Source organism: Siphateles boraxobius, unplaced genomic scaffold (genome assembly GCF_051911475.1).
Source record: "Siphateles boraxobius isolate OS27281-9 unplaced genomic scaffold, OSU_SipBor_1 55, whole genome shotgun sequence".
NCBI lineage: Eukaryota > Metazoa > Chordata > Actinopteri > Cypriniformes > Leuciscidae > Siphateles > Siphateles boraxobius.
This window is the reverse complement of record NW_027509181.1, coordinates 6,350,613-6,369,306: the sequence shown is the minus strand read 5'-3', so window position 1 is coordinate 6,369,306 and position 18,694 is coordinate 6,350,613. Positions and strand designations below refer to the sequence as shown.

Sequence of the window (18,694 nt, the reverse complement as noted above, 5' to 3'; positions counted from 1 at the left end):
TATATACAATACAGATTTTCAAATCATTTTCAAATTTATTTGAAATTTGACTTCCATATTTGGTATATTATGCCTCTTCTCGTCGACTAAAGTTTGGTCTACTATTAATGGGCAGCTCTAGATTGGCTCCACCCTCCTACGTACTTCCGCTCAATTTTTTATTTTCCTTCTCTGTATGCTGTATGGGTTTGTGGTATATTCGCAGGTTTTCTCCGGCCAATTTTTACCTGTCCAATCAGCGAACAGGGGTCGTGGCCGAGAACGATGACGTTGAGGTCGTGCGCTAGTTTAGTCACGACCAAACGTTAGCAATTGGTTATGGCAGATCCAATAGTTTTAACTTCAGCAGAGTACCCGCCTTCAAGGAAGTTAATTTATTTTTTATTTATTACAAGTTATTTGTGTCGTGAACTAGAGGTGGGCGATATATCGTTTAGACGATAAAATCCAAATTGTTGTCTGGACGATATGCAAAATTGGGATATCGAATATTTCATAATTTGTACAATCCGACCCCCCAAACATGAAAAGAGCTGAAGGAAGTTAAAGAGAAAACAAATAACGCACACTATAACCTTCTAAACAATTATATGTAGCGATTTTAATACTGTAGGGGTTTGTTTGACTGTATTTTATTTTTTGTACAAAATCACGATCGTTCCTCAATTGCACGAGAGTAAGCTGCTAAAGTTACTAATTTGCAATATACAACTACGAAGTTCTTACCTGTGTGTTATGACGTTTAGGTTGAAGCAACAATCCAAAATCGTAAAGAGAAGGCAAAATATGCGTTGTTTGTGGAAAAATGATCTTAAGTTTTTCTTAAATGTCTGTGGCGTCCTCGAGTGGCGAGCTTCGTGATTGCATCATTAGAAAATTGCGTTGTATGAGTCCAAAAGATGGAATACATTTTCCCAAGAGATCGGTTCCGTACGCATTACAAACCGAACCATTCCGGTGGTTGGACCATTTTTCCTGCCGACCAAAATCCGCGCTGGAGCGAACACCACAATGTTGCGCAACATCAACTGGCAAATGTAATGAAAGCGTATCGAAACTCATTATTTTCTGCTTTACGGACCATTTATCATTTCGCACAAATATCAGTGCAGCGCGATCCGATCTTGAAGCAACACCGTTACTACATAAGAGATCCAGTAAACAAAGCATTTGAATTCGCCACTTAAATAATAACATCGCTACGAGATCTAGTGAGAAGCATTACAATTTCTCCATTATTAACTGATCAAACAGCGCTGATGTGGAAACCAGGAGAAACATTGTTCCATGAATGAACTAGTTATAGGTTTTAAGTCCACAGATCATTCACCATGGATTTAATGTAGTAACACTAACTTGTAACCATGGAAGTTTGGCAGAAATATTAAAATGCTTTCAAGTACGTCACACATCTTTTTCCAGCACTTCAAAACTCAAATGTTATATGTTATTTAAATTTAATTTTTAATGTGATGACCAAAAAATTATTTGTTCATCCTTCAAAGATTACCCCCGTTTATAAAACTAAAAGTTCCAAGATGTAGGAAAACTCACAATTATTTAAAAATAATTTTTCTATTAATAAATAGGAAATTTCTATGGCATTTCTTTATTTTTGCTGTATCGAAAACGTACCGAACCGTGACACCACTGTATCGTATCAAAACAAACCGTGTATTTTGTGAACTGTTACACCCCTATTAAAAATATAAAAGAACAATAAAGTCTTTGAATAATAAATGACTATTGAATAATATTTTATTATTTTAAAAAGTTTAGGAGTCTTTAAATCAATAATGTCTTATATCTTTTATGTACTAGTAATTCTATACAATAATAGGTCAAATGCAGCAAGTCAAAAGACCAACTAGACCTTCTGTACAAGTTTGCACATTTCTTTGAAGGATTGCAAAAATATCGTCTGAATATCGATATCAGATATTGAAAAAAAATATCGAGATATTCATTTTTGTCTATCTCCCACCCCTATCGTGAACTAGAGGAAAGGTGTCATGCTTTTTTCCCCGCTGATGAACAAAAGTGATCCTTTTTTCCCCGCTGATGAACAAAAGTGATCCATTGTTTTGGATGTTATCGTTTTCATAAGGGCGAACTGAAACCCCATTTAGAGTTGACCTGTAAACATATGTGGACATAATATGCCCATTTAATCTTTCCTCTGTCAATTTACAGTATCTGAGACAGTGCTTTCAATACAGTGTTTTGTGTTTTAGGGTGGCAGACACACAGACTATGTTGCAGACCAGATTGTGTCCAAACTGATTGAAGTGGTTAAAAAGAAGAACAAGGCTGGAGTGGCTGTCAAACCTTTCCAGGTACATGCAGATTATCAGCAAACCTTATAAAACTTAAGGATTATGGCTCTCTGGTTGACCTGGTTGAATTTCTTGTGCAGGTGAAGAATCACATGTGGTTGTTTGTGAACTGTCTGATTGAGAACCCCAGCTTTGACTCTCAGACCAAAGAGAACATGACCTTGCAGCAGAAGAATTTCGGTTCCACCTGCTCTCTGAGTGATAAGTTCATTAAACAGGTGAGAAATGTGAAACTTTATTCATTCATTTTGAATTAAGCATGAACCATGCTGAATGGGATAATTAAAGTGCTTGTAGTCTGCATATAATGCTCCTCTTCAGCATTTAATTAATTTTTATTTTATTTATTTCACATCCTGCCCAATGATATCCTTCAAACAATGTTGATATTGAAGGATATGGAAACAAATATAGTGAATGTAATGTAGGCTATGCAATATATTATGTGCAAAAAGGTGGTTAAAATACCATTACATTGTAACATTACAATCTAAAAACAAAAATAATGCTTTTGTTTTTAAATTGACTAAAGGCTAAACTGAAAATGAAAATGAAAACAAAAGAACAAACTAGTTATATTAGTCTCCATTTGAGACTGAGGCGCCAGAACAACTGATAGAATGCACTGTAGCATGATACTACGATATTTCTTAAAGCAGATCGTGGAGACATTTTAATCCTCTACGGTCAAAAAACGTGATATCGCACACCCCTAATATGTAGACTTCCATGGAACATTAGGTCATGGAAATTTATTGGTAAAAATCTGTATGAACCCTTACTTCAAAACTGTGAATTCACCTCTCTGTGTCTTGTCTGTAGGCAAATGTCTGTGGAATTGTGGAGAGCATTATGAACTGGGTGAAGTTTAAAGCCCAGGCTCAGCTCAATAAGAAATGCTCTGCTGTCAAACACACTAAGATTAAAGGAGTCCCCAAGCTGGATGACGCCAACGATGCAGGTAACGGTTTGTTGTGCTCTTAATATGTTAGGACACTTTGTTCTGCCTGGATATTCATTTCAGGATGATTTGTTTGTTACAGGTGGAAAGAACTCCACTAGCTGCACTCTGATCCTGACTGAAGGAGACTCGGCCAAAACTCTGGCTGTGTCGGGTCTGGGTGTGGTGGGACGTGATCGCTATGGTGTCTTCCCTCTGCGTGGTAAAATCCTCAACGTGCGAGAGGCGTCACACAAACAGGTCAATAAAAAAAACTACACTTAATGTTTTTTATTAACTTTGATAATTTCCATTACGTGGCCCCACACCTGCAAACTTGTCGCTTTTCGGCGACAATCGCCGTTTTCTCGGCCAATTGGGTCATTTACGTGAATCGCGTAGAACCGGAGAGTTTTTTCTTTGGGGGGGGGGGGGGGAATTTGGGTTAGGCCATTTTTCCTGCCGACCAAAATTTCGTTCTTTCAAATGTAGGCGCGTTGCGCGTGGTAAGCGCGCTCATAATCCGCCGGAGCCACCACAACATTGCCCAACATAAAATGGCAAACGTAATGCAAGCGGAATGAAACTGCTCGTTATTGTGTGGTTGACGGACCGTTTATCAGTTTGGACCAAAGCAGCGCGAGCCGAGCTTGATCAAGCGACACTGTTACTACACAGCGCTAAGAGATCAAGTAAAGGAATAATTTGAATTTGCCACAGAAGTAATAACATCGCTGCGAGATCTAGTGAGAAACATTCACATTTCTCCGTTATTAATGGATCAAACAGCACTGACGTGGAAACCAGAAAGAAACATTGTGCCATGAATGAACTATCCAGTGTCCACAGATCAGCAACATTCACCATGGATTTACTGTAGTAACACTAACCGCAACCATGGAAGTTTGGCAGGAATAGTAGGCTATAATGCCTTCCAAGTAATATTACGTCGGTTTTATTTTGACATTATGAATACAATTGCTGCCCTCAAACTAATCTGAACTAAAATAAACCTTTGTTTATAACTACTACAATATTACATTTCATTTTTTCCAAGGAGCTGTTTTGTTTTATATGCTCCTAAGAAGAGTCAATTATAGCTCCAGAATTGCTCAAAGTAAAACAAATATCATACTTTATGATGTTAGTTTTCATTTAAAAAAAGAATAAAAAAAATTAAATCAAGAAAATTACCAAAAACCTGGTAAACTGTAAATTCTAACAAAATAGGTCTATTTAGATAAACAATCTGGCGGGCATGTTGTTTTAGGTTAATACACCAACAGCAAATTTCTGTCTAATAAAGCGCTCAGAAATGTGTGAGCCCCCCCGCGACACTGTCACCTTTTTTACTCTGAGGAGTTTGCAGGTCTGGGCCCACAAAATATTATTTTTTTGTTTAGTTCTTGACCAGGGTTTCCGCGGGGCATTAACCCTCTGGTGTCCAAGGTGTTTTTGGGGTCCTTGAGATGTTTTGACATGCCCTGACATTTGTGCTTTTTTTTCAGTTGCTTATAAACATATTAATAGCAATGGTGTAATTACACTCTACTTAGCACAAACAGGGCTACCATAATATGTGAGCAAAATGTATGTACATGTTTGCATTTTTGAGAGAATATTGTTTATGCATGGTTATTAGGGCTGAAACGATTCCTCAAGTTACTCGATTACAAAAATTCCTCGAGGCAAAAACTCTGCCTCGAAGCCTCGTTAAATTCCTATGACGCGCACTATACGCGTGGCGCAGGGATTTGATTGTTTCACACCGACCGTTTATTCACACGGACCTGAAAGGAAGCATATATTTTGAATTTAGTTGGCGCGATGGCGGAGAATAAATATGTAAATAAACGGCAGAAATTGTCTTAAGTGTGGGATCATTACACACTTAATTCACTTAATACACTTAACTCGCTGAAACAAGGTAATGTAGTCTAACGTTAAGCATATTGATGTTCGCTGATTTTAATCCCATACTGTATTTGTAGCGATGTCGTGCTGCAGTTTGACTAGATATGATTTTTAGCTCTGATGACATTTTTAAGTATAAACGTAACTATCACGTTCAATTGCAAGAGAGTATAGCCTAAAAAAAGAACCCCTTCACACACACACACACACACACACACACACACACACACACACACACACACACACACACACACACACACACACACACGCCAGTCAGACCAATTGCAGCAATGCATCACATATGCTTTAACTTTTATGTAGCCACGCAACAATAATTTCAGCATGCATTCACTGTACACACCGGGACGTGATGGAGGAACAAATATTGTATTGCAGTCTTTGCGAGACCTTGTTTGTATTTCACGTCTGCCAAATAGTTACAGACAACAACAAAAAATTAAAGTCCCCAGCCCAACAGGCTGTTTGTTAAACAGTTTTTAATAAAGATTCGGAGTACTCATTTTTCAGTTAAAACGCACGGAACAAAAAGTGCGTCAGCCTTTACTGTGTGTTCAACAACAAGTCACGTTACAGCTCTTCTTCAGCGTTAAACTACCAGAACACACAAATATGCTTAGATGCTTAGGCCCTGTCCACACGGACACGGGTATTTTTATAACCGTGACTTTTTTTACGCGGTTCGGCCGTTCGTCCACACGAAAACGCACTGAAACCGAACATTTTTGAAAACCCCTGCCAGGGTGAGGATTTTCAGAAACGCCGGTTACAGTGTTGTCGTGTAGACAGTGAAACCGGGGTTTTTGCCTTGCGACGTCAGAGTGTGCGCCGTTATCAGCTGTGTTTGACATCAGATTTGCGCTTCTGATTGGCCAACGTGGCTTTAGGGTTAAGGTTTATATCACCGCCTGCTGGCGTGGCATGCTCTTGACCGCGCTTGATTGCGTGTTTTTACGTTTTCATGTAGACGGAGACCGAGCATGTGTGGACGGGATTTTTTTTAAAAACGCTGTAGGAAAAACTCCGGTTATAAAAATAGCCGTGTCCGTGTGGACATGGCCTTAGAGTGGTTATATTATAACATCTTAAAGGAAAATTCACATATGAGATAGCTTTATAACTTGCATACTATATAACTTATAACAGCTTTAACTGAAATAGACACAAGTTTAATATAACTATTATGTTAATAAAACACACACACAAAAAAATATCTGATTAATCGATCAAGTGCTAGATTAATCGATTACAAAAAGAATCGATTGCTGCAGCCCTAATGGTTATTGAAAAAACTAAAACTTAAAGTGTCTGAAATAAAACACGTACTAAATGTGTCCACAAGACTTTTGACTAATGGGCGTTGTTGCCTAGAGTTTTTGCTTCAAAATGATATTAAAATCATCCTGCCTAATCATTTACACAAAACAATACATTGATTTAAATTTAATAAGACACCTTTTGTTTGGAAAGGCAATATGCATGGAGGCGTGTTCACGCCGGAGAAGAGAAAGGCCGGATAATGTGCCACATACATAATGAGCTGCATATTAATTAGCCTTTCACACAGGTGTATCACTGGGTCCCAAAGAATGCAAGGACAAAAGAAATTATCTATATATACATATTTTACAATTAGAAATTGTAACCAATTACAAATAGGTTACAATTACAACAACAATTACAATTTTAACAATATTTCAAGTGTATTCTTTCTTTCTAAAAAGTATACATTTTATCATGCGTATTAAAAAAGGTAAGGAATCAGTAGTAGGGATGCTCCGATTGATCGGACGCCGATCATGATCGGCCGATATTGGCTAAAAATAGATCGATCGGCGAACCCCAAAAGCGTCGAATAAAAAAAGCCGATCACGTGACGTAAATTACTCGCACGACTTTTTCCCACCTGCATGTGTGGCGCACGGGCACACAACAGCAGAGTGGAGCTTGGCAGTGGCAACATGAGTTCTCCTTCACCGGAACTAATAGGGAGTCTCCCAACGGATTGAAGCGCGCGTCCGAGTGAAGACCGTGCACCGCGCGAGCCACAACAGAATGCGGTATCTGCGCCACTGATCGCTGCGACAACGAGCACTTTGATCACTTGATAAAAAAAAAAAAAAACATTTCAGCGCTAGATTGCCTCTTATTTAACGAATGAACAAAATTAATTTGTATTGGTACATTCGTGCCGCGAGATGTTTCAAAAGTGGTGGTGGTATTTTATTTTTTTTTGATCTGACGTAGTTGGTTCCTCAACTACATCAGAATCAGATTATTTTATTTAATGCCATGTCAGCATTCAAATTTATTTTCATGGCAAAAAATCAATTGTAAAAATACAAATATCATATAAATACAATAAAACAAAACAAAACAAGAAGTAATTTTATACAATATATATTTTTAAATGAACATATGATAAAAAATCCAAAACCTTTTCAGGCATAACCTCATTAAATATGTCCTTAATGAAGTAACTTCATAAAAGAGCATTCTGCTCAACTTCATCAGACGTTCATAATAATAACAGAAAAAAACTTGCCATAGTTTTGTCCTTTTATCAGTAGCCAGTTTTGGTGGTACAAGTTGTACATTTTGTTGCCAATTAGTAAATGTAGTGGCTGTATGAAGAGGCTACAATTTCCAAATATGCATAAGTGTAACTTGATCCCCTCCGGTTAGGCTGATCTGATGATGTGTTGGTCTGCCTTACCCCTCTTTGTTTGGAATAATTTAATGTTACTCTGCCTTATTTGGGAAAGCTGGCCTACAGTAGCCTTAAGACATCTCATTTTCTAAATACAATTAAATAAACACATTTCGTCAAATAGTGCAAACTCTGCTAGATTATAGATAAAAGATTCCCATTCCCCTGCCATTCTGTGATCGGCAATCGGCAGATCATGATTTTGGTGATCGGCCCCAAAAATGCTGATCGGAGCATCTCTATTCATTAGTTTGAATATTGGAACAAACACTAATAACATCTTAGTTGATAATTCAATATACCTACTTTATTTTTGACAAAACATCATACTATAGTATATTTAACATATGAGCAGAAATTGGTGAACAAAAGCTTAACTATTTAATGTGACAGTAGTCTTTTTTTTACAGTCAAAACTTTATAATCTATCCAAAACTAATCACAAAATCTTGTCTAAACATTCATATTTAGTCTGTAACATATTGTGTATGATATATTAGCATATACATGTTAATTTGCAGTTTGTTACTTATATAGACATTTTATTTCAACATATTTCAGTCTATTTTTACTCCTCTTAGTAGGCTATAGCAATATAGTTTGGATGTGTTCATGTAAAAATAACGTTTACTAATGTAGGTGCGAGAGTGAATGAACGGCACAGACACGCGCTGTATAACTGTAGTAAACAATGCGCGCGCGTCTATCCTGTTCATTCATCATTTAGCCTACACACAGACACGCAATTCATATTTAAAGTCTTTTTGCGGTGTACAGACACTATTCAATATCGCGATTAGAACAAAGCACTTAAGAATAAATGACTTACTACATCAGCTGGATCCGTTGCTCTTAAGTCTGAATGACCAAAAATGACGGAGTATTTTAAGTCTATTTTCCTGCTATGTGAATAAAATCGAGCAAAACCCTCTGGGGTCGAGAAACGTCATTAAGTCATTAAATGGATTTTGTGTAAATTAAGGCCTTAAATGGTATTAAATAGCCTTAAATTTGAACCCTTCTGGTATTAAAAATTTAGATTAGTTTTAAAGAAAATGTTACAGTATCAATTTGTTTGAATATAGCCTTTATTATTAATAATATTTATTCACGGTCACAAAATATGTACGTTAGTGTGATAAACGCCGAACCGGTTTGATTGCTTCCGGCTGGAGCAAAATTGCCGCGATGCGGAGGGGCTGGTGTTGGGCGATATGCTCCATTTTCATATCGTCAGCCTGTGAGATCGGCGATGCAAGATATTATTGTGAGGGGGCGGGCCTTACTTATTTGGTTATTAACTTGCTTATTTACTCATTAATTTGCTTGTTTTATTACTTCGTTTTATATATGAGAATCTTTTTCTATTTTGCTAGCAAAGGTGGAGTGTTTATTAATAGGCTAAATCAGGTTATTTCCCGGTATAGTGAGGTAAAAAAAGATCCTAATCATTTTTGTATTTGAGTATTTCAACATGTCAGCGGGAAATTTACGGACACATGATCCTCTCATGCCGTTACAGATGCAGCATTTTGATTGTACTTCTGCACGAGATGAGAACACGTTTTAATAATTTCTCGGGTCAAGAAAGAGTCGGTGTTTGCAATATATGTCCTCGTACCAGTGCTCTCTCTGTCTGGATGCACTTCACATATGCGCACGCCGCACTTCAATAAGCCCAAAGAACGCGGGTTAATGTGTTTAAAAAGCCAGGAGAAATCAGAGTAAGGGGTAGGGCTGTCACTTTTTATTCGATATTCGAATATGCATTCGAACATGACTTGAAATATCCGTATTCGAACTATAAATAAACTATCCGGTTTTTAAAGTGCCATGTTTAGCGCATTTTTTACAGTCTATGATTAGACCGTTTTTTATTATTGTTTGCCATCTCATCCAGGAGCGGGCGCTCTAAACGTATTGTAGCGTAAGCCCATGACCAAATCAAGCGAATAATAGCCTCCCTGTTTGAAAATGGAAGATAACGCACAGAACGACAGCCCGAGCGGAGAATTACGACCTCAACTCATCTAAAAAGTCGAGTCTGGAAATATTTTGGGTTCTACAGCTACACCGTATACCACTTCTCTCAACATTGACGCGCAAATCTGTGTCCCAGGCACGTGTGCGTGCACGGAGCGCTTGTTCTCCACCGCGGGGAACATCGCCAATAAAAAGAGAGCCGCACTTGACCCAGATCAAGAAATTATATATTTGAATACATTACTTGATATTCGATAACCGTTCGAATTTGATTTTTCTCAAAAGTGACAGCCCTAGTAAGGGGCAAAAATCTAGCCGAGTCGATCGGTTTATACTTAAACTTATGACTTGACTCCGATAAAGGAAAACAGGTTAATGCGTTTACGTGACACATGCATTGTCAGTTTATTCAGCATAATCGGGTTAAGAACGTGCATGTAAACGTGCTCATTTACTGAAAGTGAAAGTAGAAACGGACTGAGCTTTCAACATCTGTCGCTGCATTAACGCCTCATTCTCTGTCACTATATCGTTATATCCATCGTCGTCTCTATCTTAATTTACTGGCTTAATATTTCTCTTGTGCACCTACATTAACAATATTCTTCTAATTTTTTCACTGTCATTAAACAAGTGTTTGAAGCTGCTTTTGATTTTCACAGATGGCAGAGTTGTGCTGTGTTCATGAACTAAAGATTGTTATTAGGCCTATATCATTTTAGTGATATTAATATTTAGTCATTGTATTGTTTTGACAAAACGTTTAATGACACTATGGAAACAAAATAGGCCTGACTAACAACGATGCTGTTTTCATCTTGGATCTGTATAAGAATGATGCGTTCAAACAAGCACTCTTGACAATTTGTGAATGGATAACCTTGCAATTCAATTTTGATGTGGGATGTAGTTTAGTCGGTTTTAAAAATATTTTCTTCGAGGAGTCCTTATAAGCGCGTGTCTGTGTTCTCAAGTGTTTGGCTATGTGGTGATGTTATGAATTTAGGAAAGGCAAATTAATTGTGGTTTCTAATATTAATTTAATAATAATACTAGCTTAATAATAATAATAATTTAATACATTAATGGTAAAACGAGCCAATTATCGTATTGATATTGTCAAAGGCATCTGCCATCAGCAATATCTCTGACTATCGTTGATACACGATACTATCGTCTATCGGCAAAACCTTAACACGGGCATTTTGTACAGTGGTGGACAGGAATAAAACTAGACTAGAAAAATGGAAAAAGTGTAAATTCCAGCAGAAGTGGCTGGATGACAGTTTAACACGTTCAAATATTTAACGCTATTAACACAGCCTCCATTAATTTGTCACCCTTCGGCTAGTTTTACAATATGATCCCGCTCTTATTCATGAAAATGCTTTTAAACCATTCAAGCCCGACAAGACAAAATAGACCGCTGTCTGTGAAAGTCCTGTCTATGTAACGCACACGCATACAACGCACAAAGACGCGATAGTATTGTGCGCACAAGACAGCGTGCCAGAATACAGTTCTCTTTCGCGCTTGAACAAACAGTAACACACAATCATGCCAAAACGTGCAGAGTTGTGAGAGAATGAGGCGCGTGTGAGATCCGCATCTCTATCAGCAGCTGGTTTTAAAGGGACAGTAGCCACTAATTCTGTCATTAATGGTATTCAAAGAACAAAGGGAACAGAGAAAATCACTAACTGCTCTTGACTTTTGTAGCTTTAATAAGGATTAGTCTATATTTAATCTATGTATTATGCCTTGCAGACCTTCATTCATAAAACGATGCCATTAAACTAGGGATGCACCGATACCACTTTTTCAGAATCGATCCGATACTAAAAATTCTGAGTATCGACCGATACCGATGCCGATCCGATACCAATTCTTAAGTAGAATTTATATAACTCTCTGTGTGTTGACTGATAATCACTCTTTTGTGTGTTAAACACAATCTACTTAATACAGACAACTTCATTATAAAGAAAAACAAATCCAAAAAATATATATTCATATTCTATGACAAAAATGTTTTTATAAACTAGATTAGTGGATAATTCAGCAGTAAAATTTAGTTTAGAAAAATCATAAGTCCACAATAATTGTATAAAATCTGAACATCTAGTGAAAAATACAAATAAGAGACAAAAAGTGTAACACTAAATCTGGTAAAACGTTACACATTGCTCTTTGTATTGTAAAATACATTCATGAAAAACAAGTTAACAAAAATCAAAAAGATAAATTATTTTATATATAGCTATAGGCTACTATACAATTGAGACATTTTAAATGTATAGCACACCTGTTTAATGAGGCTGCAACATATGATAGATAGGCCATTAATAATCTTTCATTGCGTCACTGTATTATGATATGAAAGGCTGCAATACAGTGCGGCTCAAACCGCTTATGCGCATCCCGAGCGCAGAATGATGCGCTTGAAGCAATACAGAGTCACAGCGCGCAGAGTCCGCATTGAAAAGTTCAAAGCACAAACGAAAGGCATATTGATGCGTAGTGTAGGCTATTATAGGGTATCTATCTATGCAATAGTTTATCGAGCCTTTTCTTTTAACAGTTTTAAATTTTAGTTACTGTGCGCGTGAAGAACAATTATAGTGGACTCTAGTGTTGTGATCTAACAGACACCCGGTAGAAACATGATTAAGTTAATGTTACAGCAATAATCCAACAAGATAAAGTTGTTTTATGCGAAACCATAGAGCTTTATATAAAAGTATAACATCAAGTATAATAATAGTAAATAGAATCATCTTGGAGAGAGTTTCATCATGTTGACTGTCGTAACCGAAGGCGACGCTGAATACTAGATGAAGAATGATTGACAGCCGCCTGCAGCGGAGGGAAAAGTTTACGTGATCTTCAATTTAATTACTTAAATGTTAATTTCTATCTCACATTATACTATAATGGCTTCAGAACACTTGTAATATAGTGCACGAAAACTTTATGGTGTTTTATAATGTTTTTGGTGCTTTTGTGGGGCTTAACAATAACACGGAATAGTATACGCACAATATCGGATTTGGATCGGCCTCGTCTGATCGATACCCGATCCGGCAAAAATGGCTGTATCGGAGCCGATACCGATGCTGAGTATCGGATCGGTGCATCCCTACATTAAACAAGTATTTGAAATATACTGTCTTTATGTTGGTTCTACATTAATTTTGAAATTAATACATTTTAAAATATATAAACTAAATGTATACAAAAATGTAAGTGTTTTTAATTGTGATTAATCACAGAAAAAAAATTGTGGTTAATCGGGTTAAAAAAAAGTGTATATACTGTATAATCTGTGGCGGTTAGGTCATGGGTCATGTATGGCATTAAAAAAAAAGCATTAAAAAGCATTCAATTTAATTTGAAGATATCTGTAGAAACCATGTTGACTAGCTCAGTTTCCTTTTTCTTATATTTTTCCATGTATAGGTATCTATGATTATAATACTTGTGTAGTGTATGTTAGCTTAGCAGGCAAATTAAATGGCATGCAAACTGAGAAATGTCCAATAGCCATTTGAAGTTTCTCTTCCATATAAAGTGAATGGTGACCACAACTGTCTCAGATTCCCATTTACTTGCATTGTACTGACAAAGATATATTCTCCATGCAAGTCAAATGGGTTACCGTAGTTTTACATTCTATGTTTCATTCATTTAAGACATGTTTTCTTTGTAGATCATGGAGAATGCTGAGATCAACAACATCATAAAGATCCTAGGTCTGCAGTACAAGAAGAACTACAGTGACTCTGAATCACTCAAAAGCCTGCGTTACGGCAAGCTCATGATCATGACAGATCAGGTCAGACTTGACTACATAGTGTCTGTTACAGGATATTGGACTGTTGTAGTGGTTGCCTGTGTAATGTTTGGTGATTTCTGCAGGATCAAGACGGATCTCACATTAAAGGTCTTCTCATCAACTTCATCCATCATAACTGGCCATCACTCCTGCGCCACAACTTTCTTGAAGAGTTCATCACCCCGATCATCAAGGTAGATGCCAACTGCTCGTCATCAACAGTGCATACAAATGTTAGTAGCTGAAAGCATCTTGACTGTGCCTGTCTTTGCATTCTAGGCGTCCAGTAAGAAGCAGGAGCTTTCGTTCTACAGTATTCCAGAGTTCACTGAGTGGAAGGAGAAACAAAGTAACACAAAATCCTGGAAGATCAAATACTACAAAGGTTTGTCTCAAACACCTGTGGTAGTCCACTGGCAAATGTAAGCAATGTTTTTACTCAGTTCCCATTTCTCTGCACAAGTGAAGGGGTCATAGACTGGGTCACCTGCACACTGGGTGTTTACTAGGGCTGGGTGGCATGACAATATATGTTGTCGCGATTGCTGAACTGTAGTATGAAATCAATGTCACATTTCCAAAGGTTAAAACTAAGTGATTTTCGTTTTATATTCAGTATTGCAGGGTTTGAAATTAACACCCGTCAAATGCGGGTAAAAATGAACAGTGGTGGGTAACTCTGTTAAATCACTAGCCAATTTGGCATGTTATTTGTTTACTCACTTTGCTGGGGAGGTTTGTGTGAGCCAAATCTCTGCAGATTTAGTGCAAATACTCAACTCGTGAGTCATCATGATATATTAAATACAGTGTTATCTGGCTTACTTTAACATGCTTGGGGTTTACTAGATTTGAATGGATGGCAACTTAATTTAGTAGCCAAATTGGCCAGTGAGTAAATCTCCGCCTAATTCACATCACATTCGTACACGCATGAATTTGTTCTTAACATCGTTCTGGTGTTTGTGCATGGGGCTGCTCATTTAAGATAAATTCACTAGGTTAATCATTTGCATAAAACACTCCCAAACCATCTCCATATAAGGGCTTTCTGCACTCTGTCCTTACAATCTTCCTGCCACTCGTGTCAAACATGCCACTGTTTGCAGACATACTCGCGAGCCATGCCAAGTGTGCCATTCTCACAATAAACACCTTTCATATAGACCCAGATTGCAGACCTCTCCTCTACATGTGTGTATATCTGTGTTATTCAGAGAAATTGCACTTCTGAAGTAGGGATGCAACGATACCGCTTTTTCAAAACCGATCCGATCCCAAAATTCTGAGTATCGGCCGATACCGATACCAATCCGATACCAGCGCAGTTTTTTTTTTTAAATCAAGTAGAATTTCAATAACTGTGTGTTGAACTGATAATCACTCTTTTGTGAGTTAAACACCATCTACTTAATACAGACAACTTCATTATAAAGAAAAACAACAAATCCAAAAAATATATGATCATAATATATGACAAAAATGCTATTATAAACTAGATTAGATTTTACTGCTGAACTATCCACTAGTCTAGAAATATCACGAGTGCACAATAATTGTATAAAATCTGAACATTTAGTGAAAAAAAAAACATTTAGTGTGGAACAAATAAGAGACAATAAGTGTAACACTAAATCTTGTAAAACGTTACACATTGCTCTTTATATTGTTGTAAAATACATTCATGAAAAACAAGATAACAAAAATCAAAAAGATAATTTTTTATTAGTGGCCTAGGCTATGTAATTTGAGACATGTTTTAAATGTATAGCACAGCTGTTTAATGAGGCAGCAACATATGATAGATAGGACAGAACAAGAAAGGCTATTAATAATCCTTCATTGCGCAAAAGGCTCCAATACAGTGCGGCACAAAGCGCTTATGCGCATCCCGAGCGCAGAATGATGCGCTTGAAGCAACACTGAGTCACAGCGCGCAGCACGTCGAGTCCGCATTGAAAAGTTCAAAGCACAAAGGAAATACATATTGATGCGTAGTGTATTATACAGTATCTATCTCTATGCAATAGTTTATTGAGCCTTTTCTTTTAACGGTTTTAAATATCAGTTACTGTGCGCGTGAAGAACAATGATAGTGCTCTGACTCCAGTGTTGTGATCTAACAGACACACGGTAGAAAGTAACATGATTTAGTTACAGCAATAAAGTCCAGCAATATAAAGTTGTTTTATGCGAAACCATAGACCTTTATCTACAGATCAAGTATAATAATATTAACATTGAATCATCTTGGAGAGAGTTTCATCATGTTGACTGTCGTACCCGAACGTGACGCGCTGTTTGATGCTGAATGGAGAATGAAGGACAGCCGCAGCAGAGGGAAAAAGTTTTCTTTCTTGAAATCTTGAATTTAATGACTTAAATATTAATTTATATCTCACATTATACTACATAATGGCTTCAGAACACTTATAAGATAGTGCACGAAAACTTTATGGTGCTTTATAATGTTTTTGTGCCTTTTGTGGGTTAACTATAACACAGAATAGTAGACGCACAATATCGGATTTGGATCGACCTCGTCTGACCGATACCCGATCCGGCAAAAATGGCAGTATCGGAGCCGATACCGATGCGGAGTATCGGATCGGTGCATCCCTATTCTGAAGTTATAACGCAGCTTTTCATAATCTTTAACTGTATATGATGAAATGTATTTAAGATGAAATTAAATTGTATTTAATAATTTTTATCATATAAGCCATAAATATAAATGTATAATAAGTTAATGCAACATACTTAAATATAAAGGGGGGGGCGTGCACCTGAGACACATCTCTCTGTAGGCAAGGGCGTGGTTAGCTGGTACCCTCTTCCAATAGGAAAATTCAACTGCAGTAGCCACCGTTCACCCCTGAAGATGGCAGCACTCAGATGTTTTTACACCATATATTGTAGAATTAAAAAAACTAAACCCAAATGTCAAAAAATTACTCTAATCAATGAACAGCATTTATGAAGCTCCATTCTTACAGGTCATTAACTAAAAAAAGTTACCCTTTAATGTTAAAGTTAAAAAAAGTTTAAAAAAGTTAAAAAAAAGTTTAAAAAGTTATCCTTTAGTTATTACCCTTTAATGTTAAACAAAAAAATATATAAAGAAAATTACTCTCTGCGATTTGACTTAATAACTATGCACAGTATGCAGGTTTAAAAAAAAAATTTTTTGCATTTATTCAATTTATGTAGTATTTCTTTCTTGATAAATCTACTGTACCTGAGGAATTATTTTTCTATCGTATTTGTTTTGTTATTTGTAGTTTGCGTTCTTTAACTAAAAATTACGAACTATATCGTGATCTATTGTTATTGTGAAATAAGATTTTTGTCGTATCACCCACCCCTAGTGTTTACTATAACACTTGAAAGTGGTTCTAAAACGTGCATGTGTATTTGGTCGTTTGTAAATATCTCACACGTAGTTTTCTGTCTGCCTCTCTCCAGGTTTGGGTACCAGCACATCTAAAGAGGCCAAAGAGTATTTTTCGGATATGACGAGACATCGAATCCCCTTTAAGTACTCTGGGCCAGCCGATGATGAAGCTATCACCCTGGTAACCATTTTTCTTTTATAGTACATTCCTGCTATTTGGGAATCTGGTCAAAAAATAGTCACATTAAATCATAAAAGGGGCTTTAAAATCAATCTTCCTGAAGATGTTTGTGGCTTTGTCTATTTGCAGGCCTTTAGCAAGAAGATGGTAGATGAGAGGAAGGAGTGGCTGACCAGCTTCATGATCAACAGACGTCAACGCAGAGAACACAACCTGCCTGAGGTACCACAACCCTGAAAATCAATATAGAGATGTGCTATTTAAGAAGAGCTGAAATGTTCTGACAATAAAGAGTAGTTTAAAACCACAATTAACGCTCTGGTTTCTACAACTTTCACTTAGGAGCAAAAATCTGCCTTTAAACTGGAAAGAAATAAAGATTTGACATTTATCTTGATAATTATCGATATCGACTGATATAAAAAAATTATCGTGATCATTTTTTTTTTGGCCATATCGCCCAGCCCTAATCATCTCACACATCGTTTATCTGCATTCAGATTTTTTTAACATGTTTTTTATCATATACATTATAGCATAGAAAACACCCTATCTTACCTTTCAACCAATGTCTAAACATAAAAAAAAAATAAACTTATACAGCCATGTTACCTTTGCAAGCACAGACTGTTATTTAGTTTAATCAGTCTTTTTATTATATAATTGGCATCAAACAAACCAAATATTTCTTATTCACAGTTATTGGAAATATTTAAAAGATTGAAAAATTGTGCATATCTATTTGGTGGTTGTGCAATCAAGTATGTAAATAGCCATTAAACAAAAGAAAAGTAGTATGGCGTGCTTTTTCTTTGCGTCCATTTCCATTGTGCTTCGTCGTGCTGTTGAGAATGTCTTGTGTTAACCGTTAACATACTCTGAGTTGGTCGAACTTGCTCCTGATTCATACCTTGAGTAAGCAAGGTTTAGGTTAATCAAAGAGTTCAGTGTATGTTTGATGGAAAGATAACCGTGTTTTCTGGAATACCCCCCAGGAAGCATGATCTTGTTTCTGCTTTTTTTGCAGGAGTATCTGTACGGACAGAAAACTACGTCCCTCACCTACCATGACTTCATTAATAAAGAGCTTGTGCAGTTTTCCAACTCTGACAATGAGCGTTCGATCCCCTGCTTGGTGGATGGTGAGAAACATTACATGTTTAGCAACATTAGTCATTTCAATATTCATTGTTATAAAGGCTATTCCAAAGGTTAGGCAGTACAATCCAGAGTTGTCACAAAACCATAAACTCATTTTGCGATAGTATAGTATACCTGTAAGTACTCAAATAATCCCAACTTAAAATATATGTTCGTGCTGCCTTAATTTTAAGTTTAGTCAACTCAACTAACCAAGTTGTCACTTAGTACAACTTCACATTT

The 18,694-nt window shown here is 36.8% G+C and overlaps 1 protein-coding gene across 1 annotated transcript in view; it reads left to right on the top strand.

Annotated features, from left to right (window-relative positions):
* The window catches only part of top2a (DNA topoisomerase II alpha), a 59,569-nt gene that overhangs the window by 19,452 nt on the left and 21,423 nt on the right, over nucleotides 1-18,694 (top strand). Inside the window, exons 9-18 of the mRNA XM_077205950.1 lie at nucleotides 2,235-2,336; nucleotides 2,417-2,554; nucleotides 3,159-3,297; nucleotides 3,380-3,537; nucleotides 13,611-13,736; nucleotides 13,820-13,930; nucleotides 14,016-14,121; nucleotides 17,202-17,311; nucleotides 17,441-17,533; nucleotides 18,339-18,453. Of these exons, the coding sequence (XP_077062065.1) occupies nucleotides 2,235-2,336; nucleotides 2,417-2,554; nucleotides 3,159-3,297; nucleotides 3,380-3,537; nucleotides 13,611-13,736; nucleotides 13,820-13,930; nucleotides 14,016-14,121; nucleotides 17,202-17,311; nucleotides 17,441-17,533; nucleotides 18,339-18,453 (1,198 nt within the window). The remainder of the gene's footprint in view (nucleotides 1-2,234; nucleotides 2,337-2,416; nucleotides 2,555-3,158; nucleotides 3,298-3,379; nucleotides 3,538-13,610; nucleotides 13,737-13,819; nucleotides 13,931-14,015; nucleotides 14,122-17,201; nucleotides 17,312-17,440; nucleotides 17,534-18,338; nucleotides 18,454-18,694) is intronic.